This window comes from Trachurus japonicus, chromosome 3, assembly GCF_045865225.1.
Source record: "Trachurus japonicus isolate A0001 chromosome 3, Traja_1.0".
Taxonomy (NCBI): domain Eukaryota; kingdom Metazoa; phylum Chordata; class Actinopteri; order Carangiformes; family Carangidae; genus Trachurus; species Trachurus japonicus.
Window position 1 is genome coordinate 26455380 of NC_140909.1, and position 18231 is coordinate 26473610.

At 45.0% G+C, this 18231-nt stretch overlaps 3 protein-coding genes across 3 annotated transcripts; 1 reads left to right on the forward strand and 2 right to left on the reverse strand.

The window, feature by feature from the left end:
* Positions 1-1150: 1150 nt before the first annotated feature.
* On the reverse strand, positions 1151-2806 carry LOC146990047 (chymotrypsin A-like). Its single transcript, XM_085767977.1, has 7 exons — positions 2746-2806; positions 2375-2478; positions 2216-2295; positions 2050-2128; positions 1783-1963; positions 1475-1608; positions 1151-1380 (listed from the first exon to the last, which is right to left on the reverse strand). Exons 1-7 carry the CDS (start codon positions 2804-2806, stop codon positions 1219-1221), a joined length of 801 nt encoding a protein of 266 aa, XP_085624103.1. The 3' UTR covers positions 1151-1218.
* Positions 2807-5587: 2781 nt separating this feature from the next.
* On the reverse strand, positions 5588-7053 carry LOC146990048 (chymotrypsin B-like). Its single transcript, XM_085767966.1, has 7 exons — positions 6990-7053; positions 6779-6882; positions 6585-6664; positions 6407-6488; positions 6146-6326; positions 5932-6065; positions 5588-5818 (listed from the first exon to the last, which is right to left on the reverse strand). Exons 1-7 carry the CDS (start codon positions 7039-7041, stop codon positions 5657-5659), a joined length of 795 nt encoding a protein of 264 aa, XP_085624092.1. The 5' UTR covers positions 7042-7053; the 3' UTR covers positions 5588-5656.
* Positions 7054-12803: 5750 nt separating this feature from the next.
* Positions 12804-16749, forward strand: galr1b (galanin receptor 1b). Its single transcript, XM_085767989.1, has 3 exons — positions 12804-13617; positions 14289-14354; positions 15989-16749. Exons 1-3 carry the CDS (start codon positions 12901-12903, stop codon positions 16304-16306), a joined length of 1101 nt encoding a protein of 366 aa, XP_085624115.1. The 5' UTR covers positions 12804-12900; the 3' UTR covers positions 16307-16749.
* The last annotated feature ends 1482 nt before the right edge of the window (positions 16750-18231 follow it).

The window sequence follows — 18231 nt, forward strand, 5'->3', positions numbered from 1 at the left end:
ACTAGTAGTATTACTTTTGAACGTGATTTGAGTTTTGAGCTGTCTGTGTTGATGTTTGGGCTTGTGCGGCTTCCGTAGCTAGAGCAGGAAGTCAAGCACTTTTATAAAAGAATGTAATGAAAAGTGTTGAATAACTGAGTCATGGCGGAGCAACACAGTCGTTTTACCGTGAGGTACGCAACTTCTGCATTGTCTGCAGCTCGACGAGTATAAACGGTCTCCTGTCATCTCTCATGAGTGGTTAAAGTCCCCCTCCCGCGACCCTTTTTGGTCATTTTAAAACCAACTCATTAGCAATGCACATCTGGAGGGTGGGCGGAGACTGCGCTGCTCTGCACCCGCCCAGCCACCTCCTCGCAGCCCACCCCCCCGCTTGCTGACAGCTGGACATTGTACAATTACAGATTCAGAGCGTTTAGCGTACAGTGCAAGCTGCTCTACCAGGTGAGCTATACCTGTTATACCTGGCCAGCTACAACAAGCTGTCAAGCCTTTCACCTCTGAGCCAGATGCAGAGCTGGGCGGGAGCTTGTAGCACTAGTGCCCTCCCCTGGAGCTGTGACACGTCACCTCCAGTCTCCCTGAAACTGCCAGTTTGCATCTGCCATTGGTTCACAGCAATTTGAAGGCAGAAAAACAGAAATGCAATTTTGCACTTCCTTTTCTGCTGATATGTGTTCTAACACAAGAAAAATGCCACAGGAACATGTGAAAAGCACAAAAAACACGATTTTCATGGGAGGGAACAAGAACAAGAAACGAAGAACAAAGATGAGAACGTAAGATAGCCACTACACAGAATGTGCAGAGAACTGTAGAAGAATGGTGTCACAGTTTGTGCCAGTGGATGTGATACTATGAATAGTGAACAGACACCTCTGGTTTTAAACCAACAGAACCAACTTTGTTAATGGTCGAGTCACACAGTGCTGCGTGTGAGATTGTCCTGGAGCCACTTCCGAGGACATGCTATGCTAAACTAAGTGTGGCAAGGAGAAGAGGGTCTCCCGGGTAAGAGTCATGCGCGCTAACCACTTGGCCAAAGGGACATCCGCTTGGCCAAGTAGCCAGGGCGCATGATCAATTGGAGGCATAGTGACAGGACCCTTAACTGTCGCATAAGCTAATACAACAGAGGACATCAGGCAGGTTCAGAGTTACTGTTTAATGATTTATTGATGATCAAGTTGAAACAGGAAGCTTTCTGTTCACATGCACTTAGTTGGAAGCCATGGTCTGGTCCATCCAGGAACGCAGCTCGGTGACGCGAGCGTACACACCGGGCATGGAGGGGGTGCAGGTTCCGCTGCCCCAGGACACGATACCGACCAGGGTCCAGGCTCCGGCCTTCTGGCAGACCAGAGGACCGCCAGAGTCGCCCTGAATGCACCACACACACAGACACAAATGAATAAACAATAACAAACACAAGGTAATCAACCTGAGTGCCGCCACTGGCAGCACTGTCACCCACCATGCAAGAGGAGGCTCCAGAGGCACCGGCGCAGATCATCAGGTTGGAGATCTTGTTGCCCCAGAAACGACGGCACTGATCGTTGGTCAGCAGAGGGAGGGCAGCCTGCTGCAGCAGGGCGGGGGTGTCAGGAGCTGCAACACACACACAGACACACATATAAGTTGAATGTCAAGATGTTGTTCTGTCAGAGTGAACTGCTGATGGTCACAGAGCAGTGTTGACCATCGTGCGTTGCACTCATCATGTCATTTCTGATGTCAGGTGTGAGGTTTGTGATTGGTTGGCTGTGCTGCAGGTGACCTCACCGTTGTGGCGGGTCAGGCCCCAGCCGCTGGTCACACACTTCATGCCTCCGGCGAAGTTGTCTCCGGTCTCAGCGACGCACACGGGGGAAACACGCATGTTCATCCTGGCAGGGCTAGCCAGCTTGATCAGCAGGATGTCGTTGTTGATGGTGTAGCCGTTGTAACGGGGATGCTTGAAGACCTGACAGGAGTTGACATTGTTACGAACAACAAACACTCATAAGGACACCAAGCTGTGTGTGTGAGGGGAGTTGGGGTGTCACCCACCTTGCCGACCCTCATGACCTGGATGTCCTCGGCATTGGAAGAGCGGTCATGCTCTCCAAGGATGACACGGTGGGAAGTCCTGCATGGGAGAGAGAGCGTGTGAAAGACTAATAACAGCAAAGCTAATGATGATGATAATGAGGATGGCGATGATGAAGGAGTTTACCTGACGTTGCAGTGAGCAGCTGTCACAACCCAGTTCTCGTTGACCAGAGAGCCACCGCAGAAGTGGAAGCCGGTGTAATCCTGAAACAACAGCACAGGTTAACACACTTGCCTGTGTGTGTGTGTGTTCTTGTGCGCGTGTGTGTGTGTGAGTTATTACCTGAAGGGACACCTGCCAGGGCCAGGAGTGGGGCACTGCCTCCTCACCATTGACAATACGGGAGTAACCAGTGATGACAGGGGGGATGGCAGGATTGCCGCAACCTGGTAACACCAACATGACATCATCAGCAAAGAAAAACAACACCAACAGCAGAAGGTTAAATGTGAATATTGATGATTTGATGTCAGTGGACAAACAGCATTGTGTCGTTCTAAAGGGAGCTAAAACATAAAAAAAATAAAAAAACTGAGCTGCCACGGCGCCTCCTGCCGGCAGGAAGAGAAACCTTCTCTTCTCCGAGGAGCATGCTGGGTAACAGTAGCCTCTGTCCCAGCAGGCCTTCCTCTTAAGTTACAGTAAAGTCTCACCGTAGGCTGCGCCGACGAAGGCAAGGCAGGAGAGGATCCACAGGAAGGCCATGGTGATCATGGTGAGAGTGTGGAAGCAGGGAGCATTTATACAGCTACAGAGCAACGTGATTGGTCGAGACAGGAAAGGAGGGGACGTCTTATCAGAGCACGGTGGGAGAATGGACAGGTGCAGCTGACGCAGAGTTTCCACCTGCAGAGGTTTTAAAATAACATGTAAAACAGCATCAGAGTGAGTTTCTCTCAAGTCATTAAAGTGTCTTGAACACCATCAATACTTAATCAATCATAAAATAATTTTTCTTTCATGTTGATTGAAACAAGGTGAAAATGTAGCACAACAATGACATCACCGTAACACTGTTTCTTTAGTTTCACACTGGAACATTTACATTTTACATTGTTTTATTACATCAACTGTGGGAGGGATAGCCTACTGAGCTAAATTTACACAAAATATGTTTTACTGACACTCATCATCATCTCTATATTACTGTTTTTATCCACTGGTTTGGCTAATTTCTTGAAACAGAAATTACATTCTCAAAACTATAAGATCATTTGGCAAAACAGTCTTACAGTTCAGCACAACACCATAGCTCACTTGCAAAAGTTCATATCTCTCCCAAAACAGTTCACTCATATGTCAAAACTAAATTCCTTTCTCATATAAATTGTCAGTGCCCCCAAAATGTGTTGTCCCTTTGGCATTGTGTGAGCACTGCAAGTCAAAATGTTTAGATGTTTTGTTACTATGGCGAGGACCATTGAAATATCTCTCATGTCCACCTCTCAGTCTTAGCCCAGTCCTTCATTGACAATGATTACTGTACACGTTTTCTTTTGTCTAGGCTTTGTCTCTACAGTGCTGAAAATAAAGCTGGAGTTCCCCAACTAACACTTCTTCCCTGGTCACCATCCTCCTTCCTGGGCGTTCATGTATGGTAATCATATGTTCTTGACTAATTTTGACAATTGAACAGACTATTTTGCATGTGATGGCTTATTTTTTTAACCTGATGTCGTTCTTGGACCTTTCAGATATAATGTATGATGTATGAATGTCAAATGTTTCCCTATTGGTAAGCTGCCTTCACACAGGCTACTATGTTGCTTTGTTGTGTGTGAAAAAAACATTTTGTGAATGACCCCACGTCTGATGACGTCACCAGGGGGCGTCTACATTATGCTACACGGGTGAAACACATTATGATGATGACCCGATGAAGGGCTGAGAAGCCCGAAACGTTGTCAGTAAAATATTCTGGAGCAAAACGAGGTTGTGTGGGCTATTTCTTCTCTTTTCTACTGTCCCTTTGGCCCAGCACCCCAAGCAAGGGATGTGCGTATATTTTCACAATATGTGATGGCTTATACAATGAAATGATGCTGACATGTTTTGGAGAGAACAACCATTAGACTGAGAATCAATCAATCAGTTTAGATCAACAAGATCTATTTACTTGGAAGTTGTGTTACAGTAACTGTAGACTACATGTACTTAATCGTTTGCAAAGATGAACTGAGACATTTGCAATTTGATGAGATGAATGAGAAATTCAATTCCGTGGTGGTTTGGAGGTTTGTCCATGTTGTTTTGAGAATGTAATTTCTGTTTCAAGAAATGAGCCAAACCAATGGAGGAAAAACTGTAACATCACTGTAACATATCAATATTGTAATATCAGCAGAAAAGCACAGATAAAACCCAAAGTGACACTAACACACACGTGCACGAGCACACACATAGAGTGTGTGATCAGTGTGTTTATGCTGACTCTATGTGTGTGTTGAAGGTCACCAGGCTAAAACATGTGTGTGTTTCCCAGCAGCAGCTTCAGCTTAACATGAACAACATAAGAATCTGCAAATGTTATTATTGTTATTAGAATCATTATTATTACTAATATTATTGGTAGTAGTTATTATTACTGTAATTAAAATTTGTGGATTAAATATAATAATAATAATAAAATATTTAAGTACTAACATGTAAATACACACACACACGCACACACACACACACACGTATATGTGTATGTGTGTGTGTTTGTGTGATGGATGAAGCTTTCTGTCGTCATGGACACCCAAACATGATGATGACGATCAGGTCATCAGCCAAGTAATTTGAATAATCTGTGAGGTCAAACGTCAAGGTTGTTTCGTAAAGAGCAAAAGCAAAAGCAACTCTCTTGGTGATGAGGCACAGAGACTCAGAAGGACCAGGATCAGTAAAGAGTGTTTGTCCTTGATCAGTTCTGGTTCTGGGTCAGTTTAATGTTTTCGGTGTGACTCATAGATAGATAGATAGATAGATAGATGCAGAGAAAATTAAGTAAGAAACCAATGTCGTTGGGGAGGTGTATGATGGTGGTGAATTTGAAGCTCGGTGTTGGTGGCGATGAAGATCAGGAGGTTAAAGGTGGTGGTGAACACCTCCGCTAACTGGTCAACACTAACGCCCACCCTCACCCTCCATCAGGCTGCTGCTGCCTCCTTGTTTTGACGCTGCCTCAGAGGGACTGTGGGTCAGTTTAGTCCCTGCAGGCTGGTGTTGATTGTGATTGGTAAACAATGGTGTTGGATGTGATGAGGAGAAATGTATGTTACTGATGGAGTTACTGTGGAAGTCCTCCACCTGGAGTTAGCGCTGAGTTTTGTGAAGTTAAGGCTGCTGTTTCTTTTTCTTCTCACAACTTTGCTGATCAATCAGGATTGATCTGATATGACTTTTATGAATAGATGGAAAACTGGTCAGATCAGAATATTAACCAGTTTCTTAACACGCACACAGATACACACACAAAGTAATGCTCAAATGCATAATTGATGTTTTTTACAGTTTTATTTTGTTCACTTTTCACACTCTTATGTTCGACTACCGGGTCAGCCCCAGTTCACTTATGAGTGTTTAGTTGGCAGCGAGGATCTGGTCGACCCAACCGCGGAGCTCGGTGACGCGGGCGTAGACGGCGGGGGTGGAGGTGGAGCAGCGGCTGCTTCCCCAGGACACGATACCGACCAGGGTCCAGGCGTTGTCCTTCTCGCAGACCAGGGGGCCACCAGAGTCACCCTGAGAGACACACAGCATCATGACGTCATCAACACAACGCAGCACAGCACAATGACAGGAACTACAGTAGTGAATGTGATACAGGTGAGACAGGAAGGTGGGCGGGGCCTCACCATGCAGGAAGTGGCTCCAGCTCCTCCAGCGCAGATCATCACATCGGAGATGTTGCTGCCCCAGTGTCTCTTGCACTGCTCGTTGGACAGAAGGGGGAGGGCGGCCTGCTGCAGCTTGTTGGGAGTGCTGGGAGCTGTGGGAGACAGGAAGCGTCAGACACACTTCCTCTGCACTTTTCAAAGTAAAACTCTTCCTGTTGTGACTGCGACTCACCGTTGTAGCGCATCAGACCCCAGCCAGAGGTCACGCAGGTCATGCCAGCGGGGAAGTTATCACCAGACTCAGCGATGCACACAGGGGACACGTTGGAGCCGAGGCGGGCGGGGCTGGACAGCTTGATGAGGGAGATGTCGTTGTTGATGGTGCGGGGGTTCCACTTGGGGTGGGTGAACACCTGTGACGGTGGGAGAGGGTGGTGTTAGGGAAGGAGGACGGTGTGTTCTGGAAGCTGATTGGTTGATGGGCGGTTCTCACCTTGGCGGGCTTCAGGATCTGGACGGCCTCGTTGGAGCCATAGCCCTTGTCGTGCTCTCCAGCAACCACACGGTGGTAGGTCCTAACAGGAAGCAGGAAACACAGGTCAGTTTGTCACTGAGGATCAGACTCAGGTGAGACATCTCCAGGTGCGTGAGTGTGTGTGTGCTGTTCTGACCTGACGTTGCAGTGGGCGGCGGTCACAACCCAGTTCTCGTTGATCAGGGATCCTCCACAGAAGTGGAAGCCGTTGGATTGCTGCGAGGAGACAACAGAAGTCAGTCACTGAACCACAGAGGAAGAAATGGGGGAAGAGGAAGAGGAGGAGGAAGGGGAAGAGGGTTTGCTGTTTGTTGAGGTCTGTAGTCTCACCTGCAGAGACACCTGCCAGGGCCAGGAGTGAGGCACAGCCTCCTCACCGTTGACAATGCGGGCATAGCCGCTCACCTGGGGAGGGATGGCGGGGGTGCCGCAGCCTGATTGGACCACAGATCACAGGAGTTAGAAACCACCTGACAAGTGACAAGATTGTGTGTGTGTGTGTGTGTGTGTGTGTGTGTGTGTGTGTGTGTGTGTGTCTCACCATAGGCAGCGCTCACGAAGGCAAGGCAGGAAACGATCCAGAGGAAGGCCATGATGATGATGATGCTGAGTTGAGACTGAGCTGCTCTTTTATACTCGAGCTTCATGGGGCCTCGGCCAATCAGCGGAGAGTCCGCTGGTTTGTCCAGCTCAGCCGTCAGCTGGTTATCACACCTGAGGCGACATCGTCCTTCTCACGGGTTACACGCCCGGCACTGCTGCCCTCTGATTGGCCAGCATGGTTGATAACATGTGGATGATTCACCACATGACATACAACCACACAGTATGTTCATGAAACATAATATCAACAATAGATGATGACAAAATATGAAACACAAAACTCAGAATCAGTTTGATTCTGACCTGAGATCAGTTTGATCTGAACCCAGAATCAACACTATGAACTGTAGTGTAGTGTAAATATATTTCCTCCTCTGCTGCTCTGATCATTATTATATGAGCTCTTGTTCACACTCATCAGCACAATATATCAACAGTTATGAATTGTTGTGTTGAAGCTGTGTGTTTAACTTCCTGTGTTAACCATAATATAGTTGTACACAAGTGAATCCAGAAGTTGATATTTTCCCTAAAGCAGAAACTGATTCAAATGGGTTCAGTCCCTGAGAGTTTGATTCACTGTTTAAGTTGTTCCCTGTTGTCGTCAATTGTTATTGTTGTAAGGGTGGTGTAAGAGTGTGAACTGTGATGTCATTAAAGGTGGACGGGCCATAAGTGTGACTATCTCTATGTCTGATCTCTGATGTGTCTTGGGGGAGACACTTTAAATAACAGATATCACCATGAAACTTCCCAAGTTTATCACTTACATTAAGACAAATATTTTTTGTATTACAAGTATTGTCAAATTTTATGTTTAAATCTGAAAAATGGATAAAGCCACTTTCAAAATTCTTGTTTTATTTTGTTGACATATTAGAGTCAGAAGTTTTTACAGAGGGGATTTTGGATATCTATTTTTATCACTTTGTAAATGAGAAAATACTGTCACCAGCCCAAAAAAATCCAATTTCGCCATGTTTTTAGGAATAAAATGTTATATAAATCAGGCTTTGAATGATATATCAACAATCCCCTCTGTAACAACCTTCAGAAGACAGGAATAAAACTGGAAGGTTTAGTGTCTCTAAATGCTGCTGAAGTGGAGATTTCAGGGTCTGAGGAAAAACTCATTTTGAGAAAACAGCCTTTAAAGACTTGCACTGTAAAATTCCATAGATTGTTAATGTAAATCGTACTTTTACGATTGGTTGCGGATACGGAGGAGATGACAATTTTTGGAGCCTACATAATTGTTCAGGAGAGAGAGAGCTTTACAATGATACCTGGCTTGACATGGGTCAGACAACAGGCACAGCACAGTATGTCACAGTACCGGGGGGGGGTTAAACTGATTTTAGGAAAATCTCCTACACGTACACATTCTCTTTGATAAAGCTCATTCTTCTGTGGCCAGTTAAGCTGATAACAGCGTATGCCAAATATTTTGGTGCTATGCCCACATTTCTGATGGTGTATTCAAATGTTATGTGTGGGGATCTTGGGGCCCATCAGTCTGCACTTATAACAGATACCACCCTAACACCTGTATCTGTCACACAGGTCGTCATCAGGAAATGTCAGTGGGTCCGACCTCTCCCAAAAAACTCTTGTGTCAGAAAACCCTCCTCATATGATGCCTTTTTTTATCAAGTATTGTGAAGAGGATTCACATGAATGGGACTTCATATTTTGCAGTTATCTCTGATTTTAATGAACAATGCCCCAGTTCCCCCTAAATAACCCTAAACCTATGGACAGTCACTCTGCACTATAACATTTTGCACAATAACTTATTTAGTAGTATTTTGTATATATCTTTATTCTATTCTTTTATATAGTATATGTGTATTTGTAGTATATGCATATTTCCTTTTTGTATATATTAAATGCGTATCTTTTGCACTAGAATATTTTAATTCATTCGATTTTATTTCATTTTATTTAAATTCTTAATTCTCTAAATTCTTATTCTATTCTATTTTTGGTACATTTATGTTTGCACCTGACACCAAGACAAGTTCCTCATGCTGTAAACTGACCTTTACTGCTCATGGCAATAAAACAGTTCTGATTCTGATTATTTTATTGAAACCACCTTGACACAATGTCATCATCAATATCTAATAATCAATGTAAAAACTATTCATCAAACTTCTGACAACAATGTGAACAGCAGTCTTCATAGATATAACAGTTGGCCTAGTGATCACAAAATAGGTATTATGATGACATTACAATTCAAGAAATAAAGGTAGGCTTCTTCTCTGACTGTCTGTGATATTTTAATGTGTGCTAATAAAAATTAATAACTGTGAACCACATTTTTCTGATCCGACTGACAGGACAGATGACTGAATCAATACAACACCATAAGTTAAGCCTGGCTGTTAGCCTGGTCAGGAGCAGGCTATAGCTGCACAGAATAAACATGCCTCTGCTTTGGTGCAGCCAAACTAAACTAACAAAATTTTGCTGGGATAACAGGAAAATCCAGACTTAAATTGCTATCTTTGTTTTGTGCAACAGCCCCCAGGTGTTCACGTGGGAGGGGTGCGGTTTCCAGCATATGACCAATCACAGAGCAGTTCACAGGCCGCAGAGCAGCAAATTCCCAAAAAACAAACTGAGAAAAACGTGTCAGTGTCTCTGCTCATCACCAGGATCCAGGTCTACACTTGATCCAGATCTGATCCGCACCAGATCCACATCTAATCCACACATGATCTGAATCTGATCCAGACCTGTGAATGGGGTCATGGTTTCTTAAGCAGCTCTCTCTGGGAAACTTGGATTATCAGCAGCTGGGGAGGTTAATGATTGGTCAGGCTGAGGCATCTGGTGGCTGCTGATTGGCTGCTGAGTGTTTCAGTAAGGTAAAAACAGGTGGTGTGTCCTCGCTGCCTTCAGAGAATCGGGAGGGTCCCCTCATGCCATCATGTGTGTGTGCATGTAAAAATAATCAGAGCAGGATGATGCTGGTTTGGAGTGTCACTCAACAATCAATTTTATCAATAGGCAGTTCTAAAAATCCAATAATCAATAATAAACAAAGCCCGATAAATCCTCTGACACCTTATAGCTGACAATTTCAGTTTAACTAAACCTGACAGCCAACTCCCCCACCGCTGCTGGGAAGGTAAATAGATGTTTTCAGTAAATGTCTCTTTGACTCAAGTATTGATCAGATATCAATGATCAGAGATTGTATATTATTTAACATGCGTTATTTGGATCACGAATCAGCAGAGATCGTCACATGACACAGTAGCTGATGACATCATGACATCATCAGCTGAGGTCATCAGGTCACAGGTCAGTGATCAATGTCATTAATCACAGATATTAATAAACTAACAGCAGGTGAAGTGAGTCATGACTGAAGATTCTCATTAGAATAATTTTATTTGTTGATATTTTTGTTTTAATTTTTATTTCAATGTCTTATTTTCAGTAGAAACTCTGGCCTCTGAGTCCTCAAACAGAAGAACTGATCCAGCATCAGTTAGTGGTTCAGAGTCAGCAGGTCCTATCTGGTCCTGTGTGCAGGTCCGACCCGGAGCCCCGAGCCCCGAGCCCCGAGCCCCGAGCCCGGTTGATGGTTGTTGTTATCTTCTGCCTCCATCAGCTTAATGTGCTCTGACATTCTCTAATGGTTCTTCTCAGCTAAAACTCATTTGCCTGCAGCAGCAACACACGCACAAGTCTATGGGGATCATTATGGAGGCTGACTCACTGTTGGCCAGTAGTTTCACAGTCTCCAAATACAGACCTAACCCTAACCTTGGAACAGGTCCACAGTGTTCAGGTTTTGCCTTGGGGTGGGTGGTATAGAGAAAGTATGCCAGTGTGAATTTGCATCATTTTATGGATTTTGACTTTAACCCTGTGCCCGCCCCGTATATGCAGGAGTGGGGGCACAGCAAAGGGCGGCATGTTGGTGCAGTGGTTAGCACTGTAACCTCCAAGTAAGAAGGCCTGAGGTGTCTGTGGTGAGTGTGTGTGTCCTGGCCTTTCCTGTGTGGGCTCTCTCTGGGTTGTGTGACTTCTCCCACAGTCCAAATACATACATATAAGGTTGGCTGGCGACTCTGACTTGCCAATTGGTGATCATTATGATCACTTGACTTTGTGACCTGATGGCATTTTTGTGCGATTTTGGAAATCACAATAAATGTTCTTAGAATATTTCTGTATTATGTTAAATGTGTCCTAAAAGCACTGTAGATGGCATAACAGTGTTTTACCCCTTCAGAAGCATTTTTATTTATTAAAAAAAGATCAGTTACTGTAATATTTGTGATATATACTGTTACCACCTGCATTTCAAATCACTCTAATATAAAAAATAACTTCTTTTTTTTAAATCTGAGACTTCCTCTGTGTTTTTTTTATTGTGAAACACAAGACAAACAACATAACAGACATACAGCAATGGATACACAAAATATGCACAAGGTGTGCGTGTGTAGTTCGAGTGCAGTGTAGTGTGGTGATGGTAATAGTGCAGAGATAAGGAAAGAAATTAAAGAATCACGACAGTGACATTGGTCGCAATAACAAACACGGTATAAAGGGTAGTAGGGATAACAGTTGTGATAGCAAACATAACCTAACTCATAATAGTACTAATGACAGCAATAATTCTGAAGGTAAGAAGGAAAAAAAATAACTTAACAGACTACTAACAGAACTTAAGCAACCTCAGCGCTGTGACCGTGACCTCAGTGATGATCTGATTTGTTCTCAAACTTCCTTGGTAAGAGGAAACAGAAGAAATAAAATTAAAGAAATTAGTCAATTAACAAGCAGCTGCAGACGAGAGCCTCATCTATCATTTCTGACTCGCTCAGCTCTGATAGCTGACAGTCTTCATCATCATCATCATCATCATCATCATGGAAGTGAAGTGACTGATGGAGACAACATGGGACTGATCTCTGTAACCTGTATGTCCTCATGACAGTCTCACCTGTCAGTCAAACAGGCCTGGCCCCACAACAACAGTCCTCCTCCAAACCTTTAGTGGTTAATAAAGTGTTAACATTTGAGTTTTATAAACCGCTGTTTATTTCTTCTGTGAAGTTGGAGATTTTAACATGGGAGTGTAAGGGGACTGACTCACTGTTGGAGACACAGTGGAGAAACTGAAGCCTCCAGTCCAAAGTCTGGAAGATGGTGCTCGCATCTTCCTGCTGAGACAGCAGCAGCTGTGTGTGTGGTGCGGTTGATCATTACAGAGACAGTGTGTGATTGTGTGATCATCTCTATGTTGCTGCTGGGTGTGTTTATACTGAGCTCAAAGCTGTTTAAATGTCACACACACACACAAACATGCCCTCATGTCGCTGATACCATAAATCATGCAATAGGAAATGAAATCGTCTTGTAAACACTTCTCTCACACATTAAGGTTCATCAATAAGCTGATGCTGATCAGTTGATGTGATTATGTCACTCGTTATGTTTCATGATGTTAAATTAATTTAATTTAATTGTACGCTGACCCTGGCGAGTTCAAACCAGTTCCACGGTTAATAAAGTGAATATTAGCTGTAATAAAACCCTGTTACACTTTCTTATCAGGAGACTTCAGACTTTACAGGAAAACAACAGGAAGTACAAACACGTCCTTACAAAATAAAATCCTGAACTTGGTTTTACTGAAGAGTTCAGGCCTGAACGTTGGTGACGTGGTTTTATTTTGACAGTCCAGAACAGGAAACATCACATGTTTCCGTCAACTTGTCCAGAGTCCGGACTCGGCTGGACGCGTTTGACTTGGATCATGGACCTGGTCTTTCAGTCCGCCTCTCACGGTCTTCCTCTCTAACCCGCGGCGTTTCAACATGCTGCTGCCGGGAAACGGCTCCTCCGGCTGGGCTGAACTCCTGGAGCCGAACCGCTCCGAGGCGGCGCGCGGCGGCGGCGGCGCGGCGGAGGACGGCGCGGGGCCGGAGGCGGCGGTCGTGCCGGTGGTGTTCGGGCTGATCTTCGTGGTGGGTGTAGTGGGGAACTCTCTGGTGATGGTGGTGATCGGGAAGGTAAGGTACGGCAGCGGTGGGGCAGGTGGTGGGGGGAGCGGCGGGAGGCGCACGTGCAGCCCGACCAACGTCTTCATCCTGAACCTGAGCGTGGCGGACCTGAGCTTCCTGCTGCTGTGCGTCCCCTTCCAGGCCACCATCTACTCGCTGCCGCAGTGGGTGTTCGGGGGCTTCGTCTGCAGGTTCGGCCACTACTTCTTCACCGTCAGCATGCTGGTCAGCATCTTCACGCTGGTCGCGATGTCCGTGGACCGCTACATCGCCGTGGTGCACTCCAAGAAGTCCGCGTGCGTCCGGACCCGCAGGAACGCGCTGGTCGGGGTGTGCGTCATCTGGACGCTGTCGCTGGTGTGCGCGGTGCCGGTGGCTCAGCACCAGGTCCTCACCACCCACCCCGACGCCCCCAACAGCACGTTCTGCTGGGAGCAGTGGTACGGTGCCTCCCGGCTCAGCTACAAGGTGACGCTGCTGCTGATCGGATACGTGGTGCCTTTGCTGCTCATCAGCTGCTGCTACGCCAAGGTCAGTTCACAGGTTCGATTCCAGCGGCTGCCACACACCTGGAATCATACAGGCAGGGAGCAAAGGGCGAAATTAGCAGCAATTGGGAAGTTAAGCCGTGCGTAAAAACCCGCGGCAAGAGCGCGCGCGCACCGACACAGCGAAGAGGTGTCACAGTAAAACAGGAGAGACAGAAGTATCGATACCAAAATCGTTTAATACTTAACCGATAATCAACAGGGGCGTCAGCTGTTTTTCGCTTACAGATTAACTTCACTGTTCATCTTAAATGATCTGAATCATCTAAAACTGAAATGCTTATATCCATGACAACAGGCATGTAAAGCTAAAATTCAGACTGTGGGACAATGTCAGCTGATCATCAATAGTTTATTAATTAATCAAACAATATGTTAATTAGGAGAGTGGACGTTTTACAGTAAGTGTGTGTTTGTGTGTGTCTGAACCAACTACCCAGTAATAAACTGAGACAGTTTATTGTCTTAGTGTGTTAGTGTTTTGATTAAAAATCAATATTTGTCCAGTTTTTATCTTCAGATGAGTTTCAGTCAAAACGATGAGCAGTTTCCTGAACTGCTGTCAACCTGATGTAGCCTATAATCAATAACTAAATAAATAACTCAACAAATGCAACTGTCATTAACGGTGACGCGTTATTGTCTGTTTTTTAGGTTTTGTTTCATCTTCATAAAAAAATGAAGAACATGTCAAAGAAGTCCGAGCGCTCCAAAAGAAAGGTACAGACCTTGTCTTCCTTCCCCTTCTCTTCTTCCTCCTTCTCTTCCTCGTCCCCCTACCCATTCTCTTACTCCTCCCTCTCTCCTCCTCCTTATAAACAATGATTCTCTGATTAATATTTAATCACTCCCACCCCCAAGCCACAGGAGTCTGCATTAGATCAGATCAGGGATCAGTTTCTGGGTAGCTGTTGGAACAAAGGCTCCTGGGTAAATATTTAGACAGAGGACTAAGAATAGAGGAGACCCTTCAAGAGCTTCACCGTCCAAACATCCGCTGAGACAGAGTCCACTCGCCTTCTGCTGTTTCTTCTGTTTCTACTGTCCTCAGTCAACGTCCAGCACGACTCTATTGATGGGGGGTGAGTGCAGGTGAAAGGGATCACGTTTTTGGGTGGAAGGTGAAAAGCCTCATTGAGGAGATGACAGTGAACCAGAGGCCGCTGGAGTGGAGTATCGTTCATGTGCTGGGAGGTTGATGGTGGAGTTTCAGAAGTGTGTGTGACTGTAATGACGTTAAAGACTCCTATGCTCCTTAAAAGGATAGTTCAACATTTTGGCAAATTCGCCTGTTGACATAATCCCTATAGTCATAGGAGTAGGTTAAAGGGATAGTTCACCCAAAATTCAAATTTCACTCATTATCACTCACCCTCATGTCGACTAAGGGCTGGGAGAATTTTCAGAGTCTTCTGTGCCTTCTCTGAGTTACGGGGGTCTCCGCGCAGCAGTATTTGTCCATATAATGGTTGTGAATGGTGCTCACTTTTCTTCGTCCAAAAAGACACACCAAAAAACATCCAAATACCTCCATACTGCTCGTCTGTAATGTCCCTCTTGTATTAAAGCCCCGACATGAGAAATTGTTCCGCCGGTCAGTGCAAATCACACGAGATTTGCACTGACACAGGAAGAGCAGTGAACTGAGACACTGGGAGCTTCTGCTACAAACAAGCTTAAAATATAGACTTATTTAATTTTTTTCGGAACAATTTCTCATGTCGGGGCTTCAATACAAGAGGGACATTACAGACGAGCAGTATGGAGGTATTTGGATGTTTTTTGGTGTGTCTTTTTGGACGAAGAAAAGTGAGCACCATTCACAACCATTATATGGACAAATACTGCTGCGCGGACCCCCCGTAACTCCGAAAAGGCACGGAGGACTCTGAAAATTCTCCCAGCCCTTAGTCGACATGAGGGTGAGTAGATAATGAGTGAAATTTGAATTTTGGGTGAACTATCCCTTTAACTATACTTTTAATTAATGTCAGTGCATGTTGCTTTGAGATCCAGGGGGCAGAGACGTGAGCTGCTCAGTGAACACAGTTGAGGTAACTATTTCATAGCGTGGTGAATGTGCAGGTCACAACTTCTCCACAAGAGCGTTTTGGAGTTGTTGGATTGTGTATTTGATGAGTTTTGAAGGACAGGGGTCCTGTACCATTCACCTCCATTGTGTTAGCTGAGCAGCTCTCGTCTCTGCCCCGCTGATCACAAAACAACATGCACCGATAATTAAAGATAATGAACCTACTGCTAATAGGGATTATGGTGATAGGTGAATTGGCCAAAATGTTGAACTATCCCTTTAAACACCCCTATAGTCTCAGACATCTCTTGTGTTTCCGCAGACGGCTCAGACCGTCCTCCTGGTTGTCACCGCCTTCGCCATCTGCTGGATGCCTCATCACATCATCGCCATGTGGGTGGAGTTCGGCTCCTTCCCGCTGAATGACGCCACCTTCGCCTTCCGGATCATCTCCCACTGTCTGTCCTACGGGAACTCCTGCGTTAACCCTATTCTCTACGCCTTCCTGTCTGAGAACTTTCGTAAGGCGTGCCGCCAGGTCTTCACCTGTCACTTCCTGTACCCGCCGCCGCCCCAGGGCAAGGTGGTTCGATTCCGCATGGAGAACTTCTCCACCACGCACTCCACCACCAACATATGAAGTACGGGAGCTGCGATCAGACACATGACAGGAACCCAGAGACTTCCTCCGGTGGAGACGGGGCCGTGTCTTTAGCATGAGCTGGGCCACATGACTACAGAACAGACAGCGACATGATGCAGTAGTCGTCTGGGTAGAGAAGTGCCCAAAGTTCATTAACTAACTAAAATTAGCAGTGTTTCGCTGCGTCCTGTTTCTTAGCCAGAACCTTTAAGGTTATGTGCATATCTTTTCCAATAAGGACAATAAACGCAGCTTTTTTTTTGTTTCTAAAAAGTTTTTTTTTTTTTTTAAACTTTTACCCCCTGTCTATTTATTATTTTATATTTAATAATGAAAATGTCATAGATAAGTTAAAGATTTTATGTTGTTGCTCTCCTCTGACTGATTGATTTGGAGAACGATCATTAATTTATAGTTGTGTTCATTAAAGTGTTAGGGTTAATTAATAAGATTATATTTTAAAAAACAGCTTTTAAATGTTTCAGATTCAAACGCAGTGTCTGTTTTTGTTTTATGTACACTATATATATATGTCTTATCATGTTTGAAGCTGTAAAAAACTACATGATGTGTCATGTATAAAGCTGTCATGTTTGCTGTGACACAATTTGTGAGGCGTTTGCTTCCGCACAGTAATGATGATGTGTTTGTGGACAACATATCCATGTGTGTGGAAACCATCACAGACGAGGAGACACCACCAAAACCAGATGGCCAGCACTGTCCCCATGATGCATTGCACAAGAGGAGGTGGAGTTGAGGTGGAGAAATGGGAAACCAATGTACTGGTGAAGTTACTGTTCTTCTTGGGCATGGATATAGTAATATGTACTATATAGATACGTAATATAATAATTACATTATAAATGGGTCTACATCCATGGTCAGGGCGAGGTCACAAGTTGGTCTTCATCTGACCACCAGGTGGATCAACATCTGGCAACATCTAAATTTACAAACAAATATATAAGACATAATGATGAGGGCAACATGGAGCAGTGGTTATAACCAATAGTTTCAATGTGTTGTGTTCAGCAAAAAAGGTCTGGGTTTGATTCTTGTGCCTCTCTGTGTGAAGTTCACCCTGTTCCTGTGACACTGCACGCTGTAGCAAATTGATGTGAGAATAAAACATCAGGGATAATCTGCTCCAGAAAAAGAACTATTAAAACCGTCAAACATGAATATAAAAACAGACCTGGGGGTTATAATCAACACGTGTTTTCACTCTGACGCTGTTTACCTGCCGATGGCTCTGACAACAGGTAGTAACTGTTCTCTGCAGATTGGCCCTGAGGAGGAGGATGGGGCGTGGCGGGGATTGTGTGTGTGTTTGTGTAGCCTACGTGTTTGTATGTTTGTGAGTCTGTGAGGAAGCAACTGTCAGTCCCTCAGAGATGCAGGGCAACAAGCGAGCATGTCCAACTGCAGCTTCAACAGAGCGAGACAAGTCCACTTCAGTGACGGGACCCGGAGCAGGAGGACCCGGCTGGTGTTCAGGTCCTCACACCGAGTAGCTTCCACGTGACATGAAGGAAACTGCGCCGCGATGTTACAGCCTCTGATCTTCTGGACCTTTTTTCCTGGAGGGACATGTCTCGTGAGATGCGACGGGGCAGAGGCAGATACAGGTCATAGGTGATACATCTCATTAACAACAGCGAGATGAATGAATTGTAAGATAGTGGCAGTGGCATCAGATATCGACAAGCAGTGACGTCAGAGCGGGGATCCAGGTGAGAAACAGCTTCTGATCAGATCCGCTCAGGAACAGGTCATAGCAGGGCCGGTCAAGGATTTTGTTGGCTCTTTTTGAGATTTTATTTGTGGCCTGAATCGCTTCCACTACTTAACCACACAACACATTTTTGAAAACATGCATATTTTCCAATTATCTTAATATGTCCAAATATGGTACTACA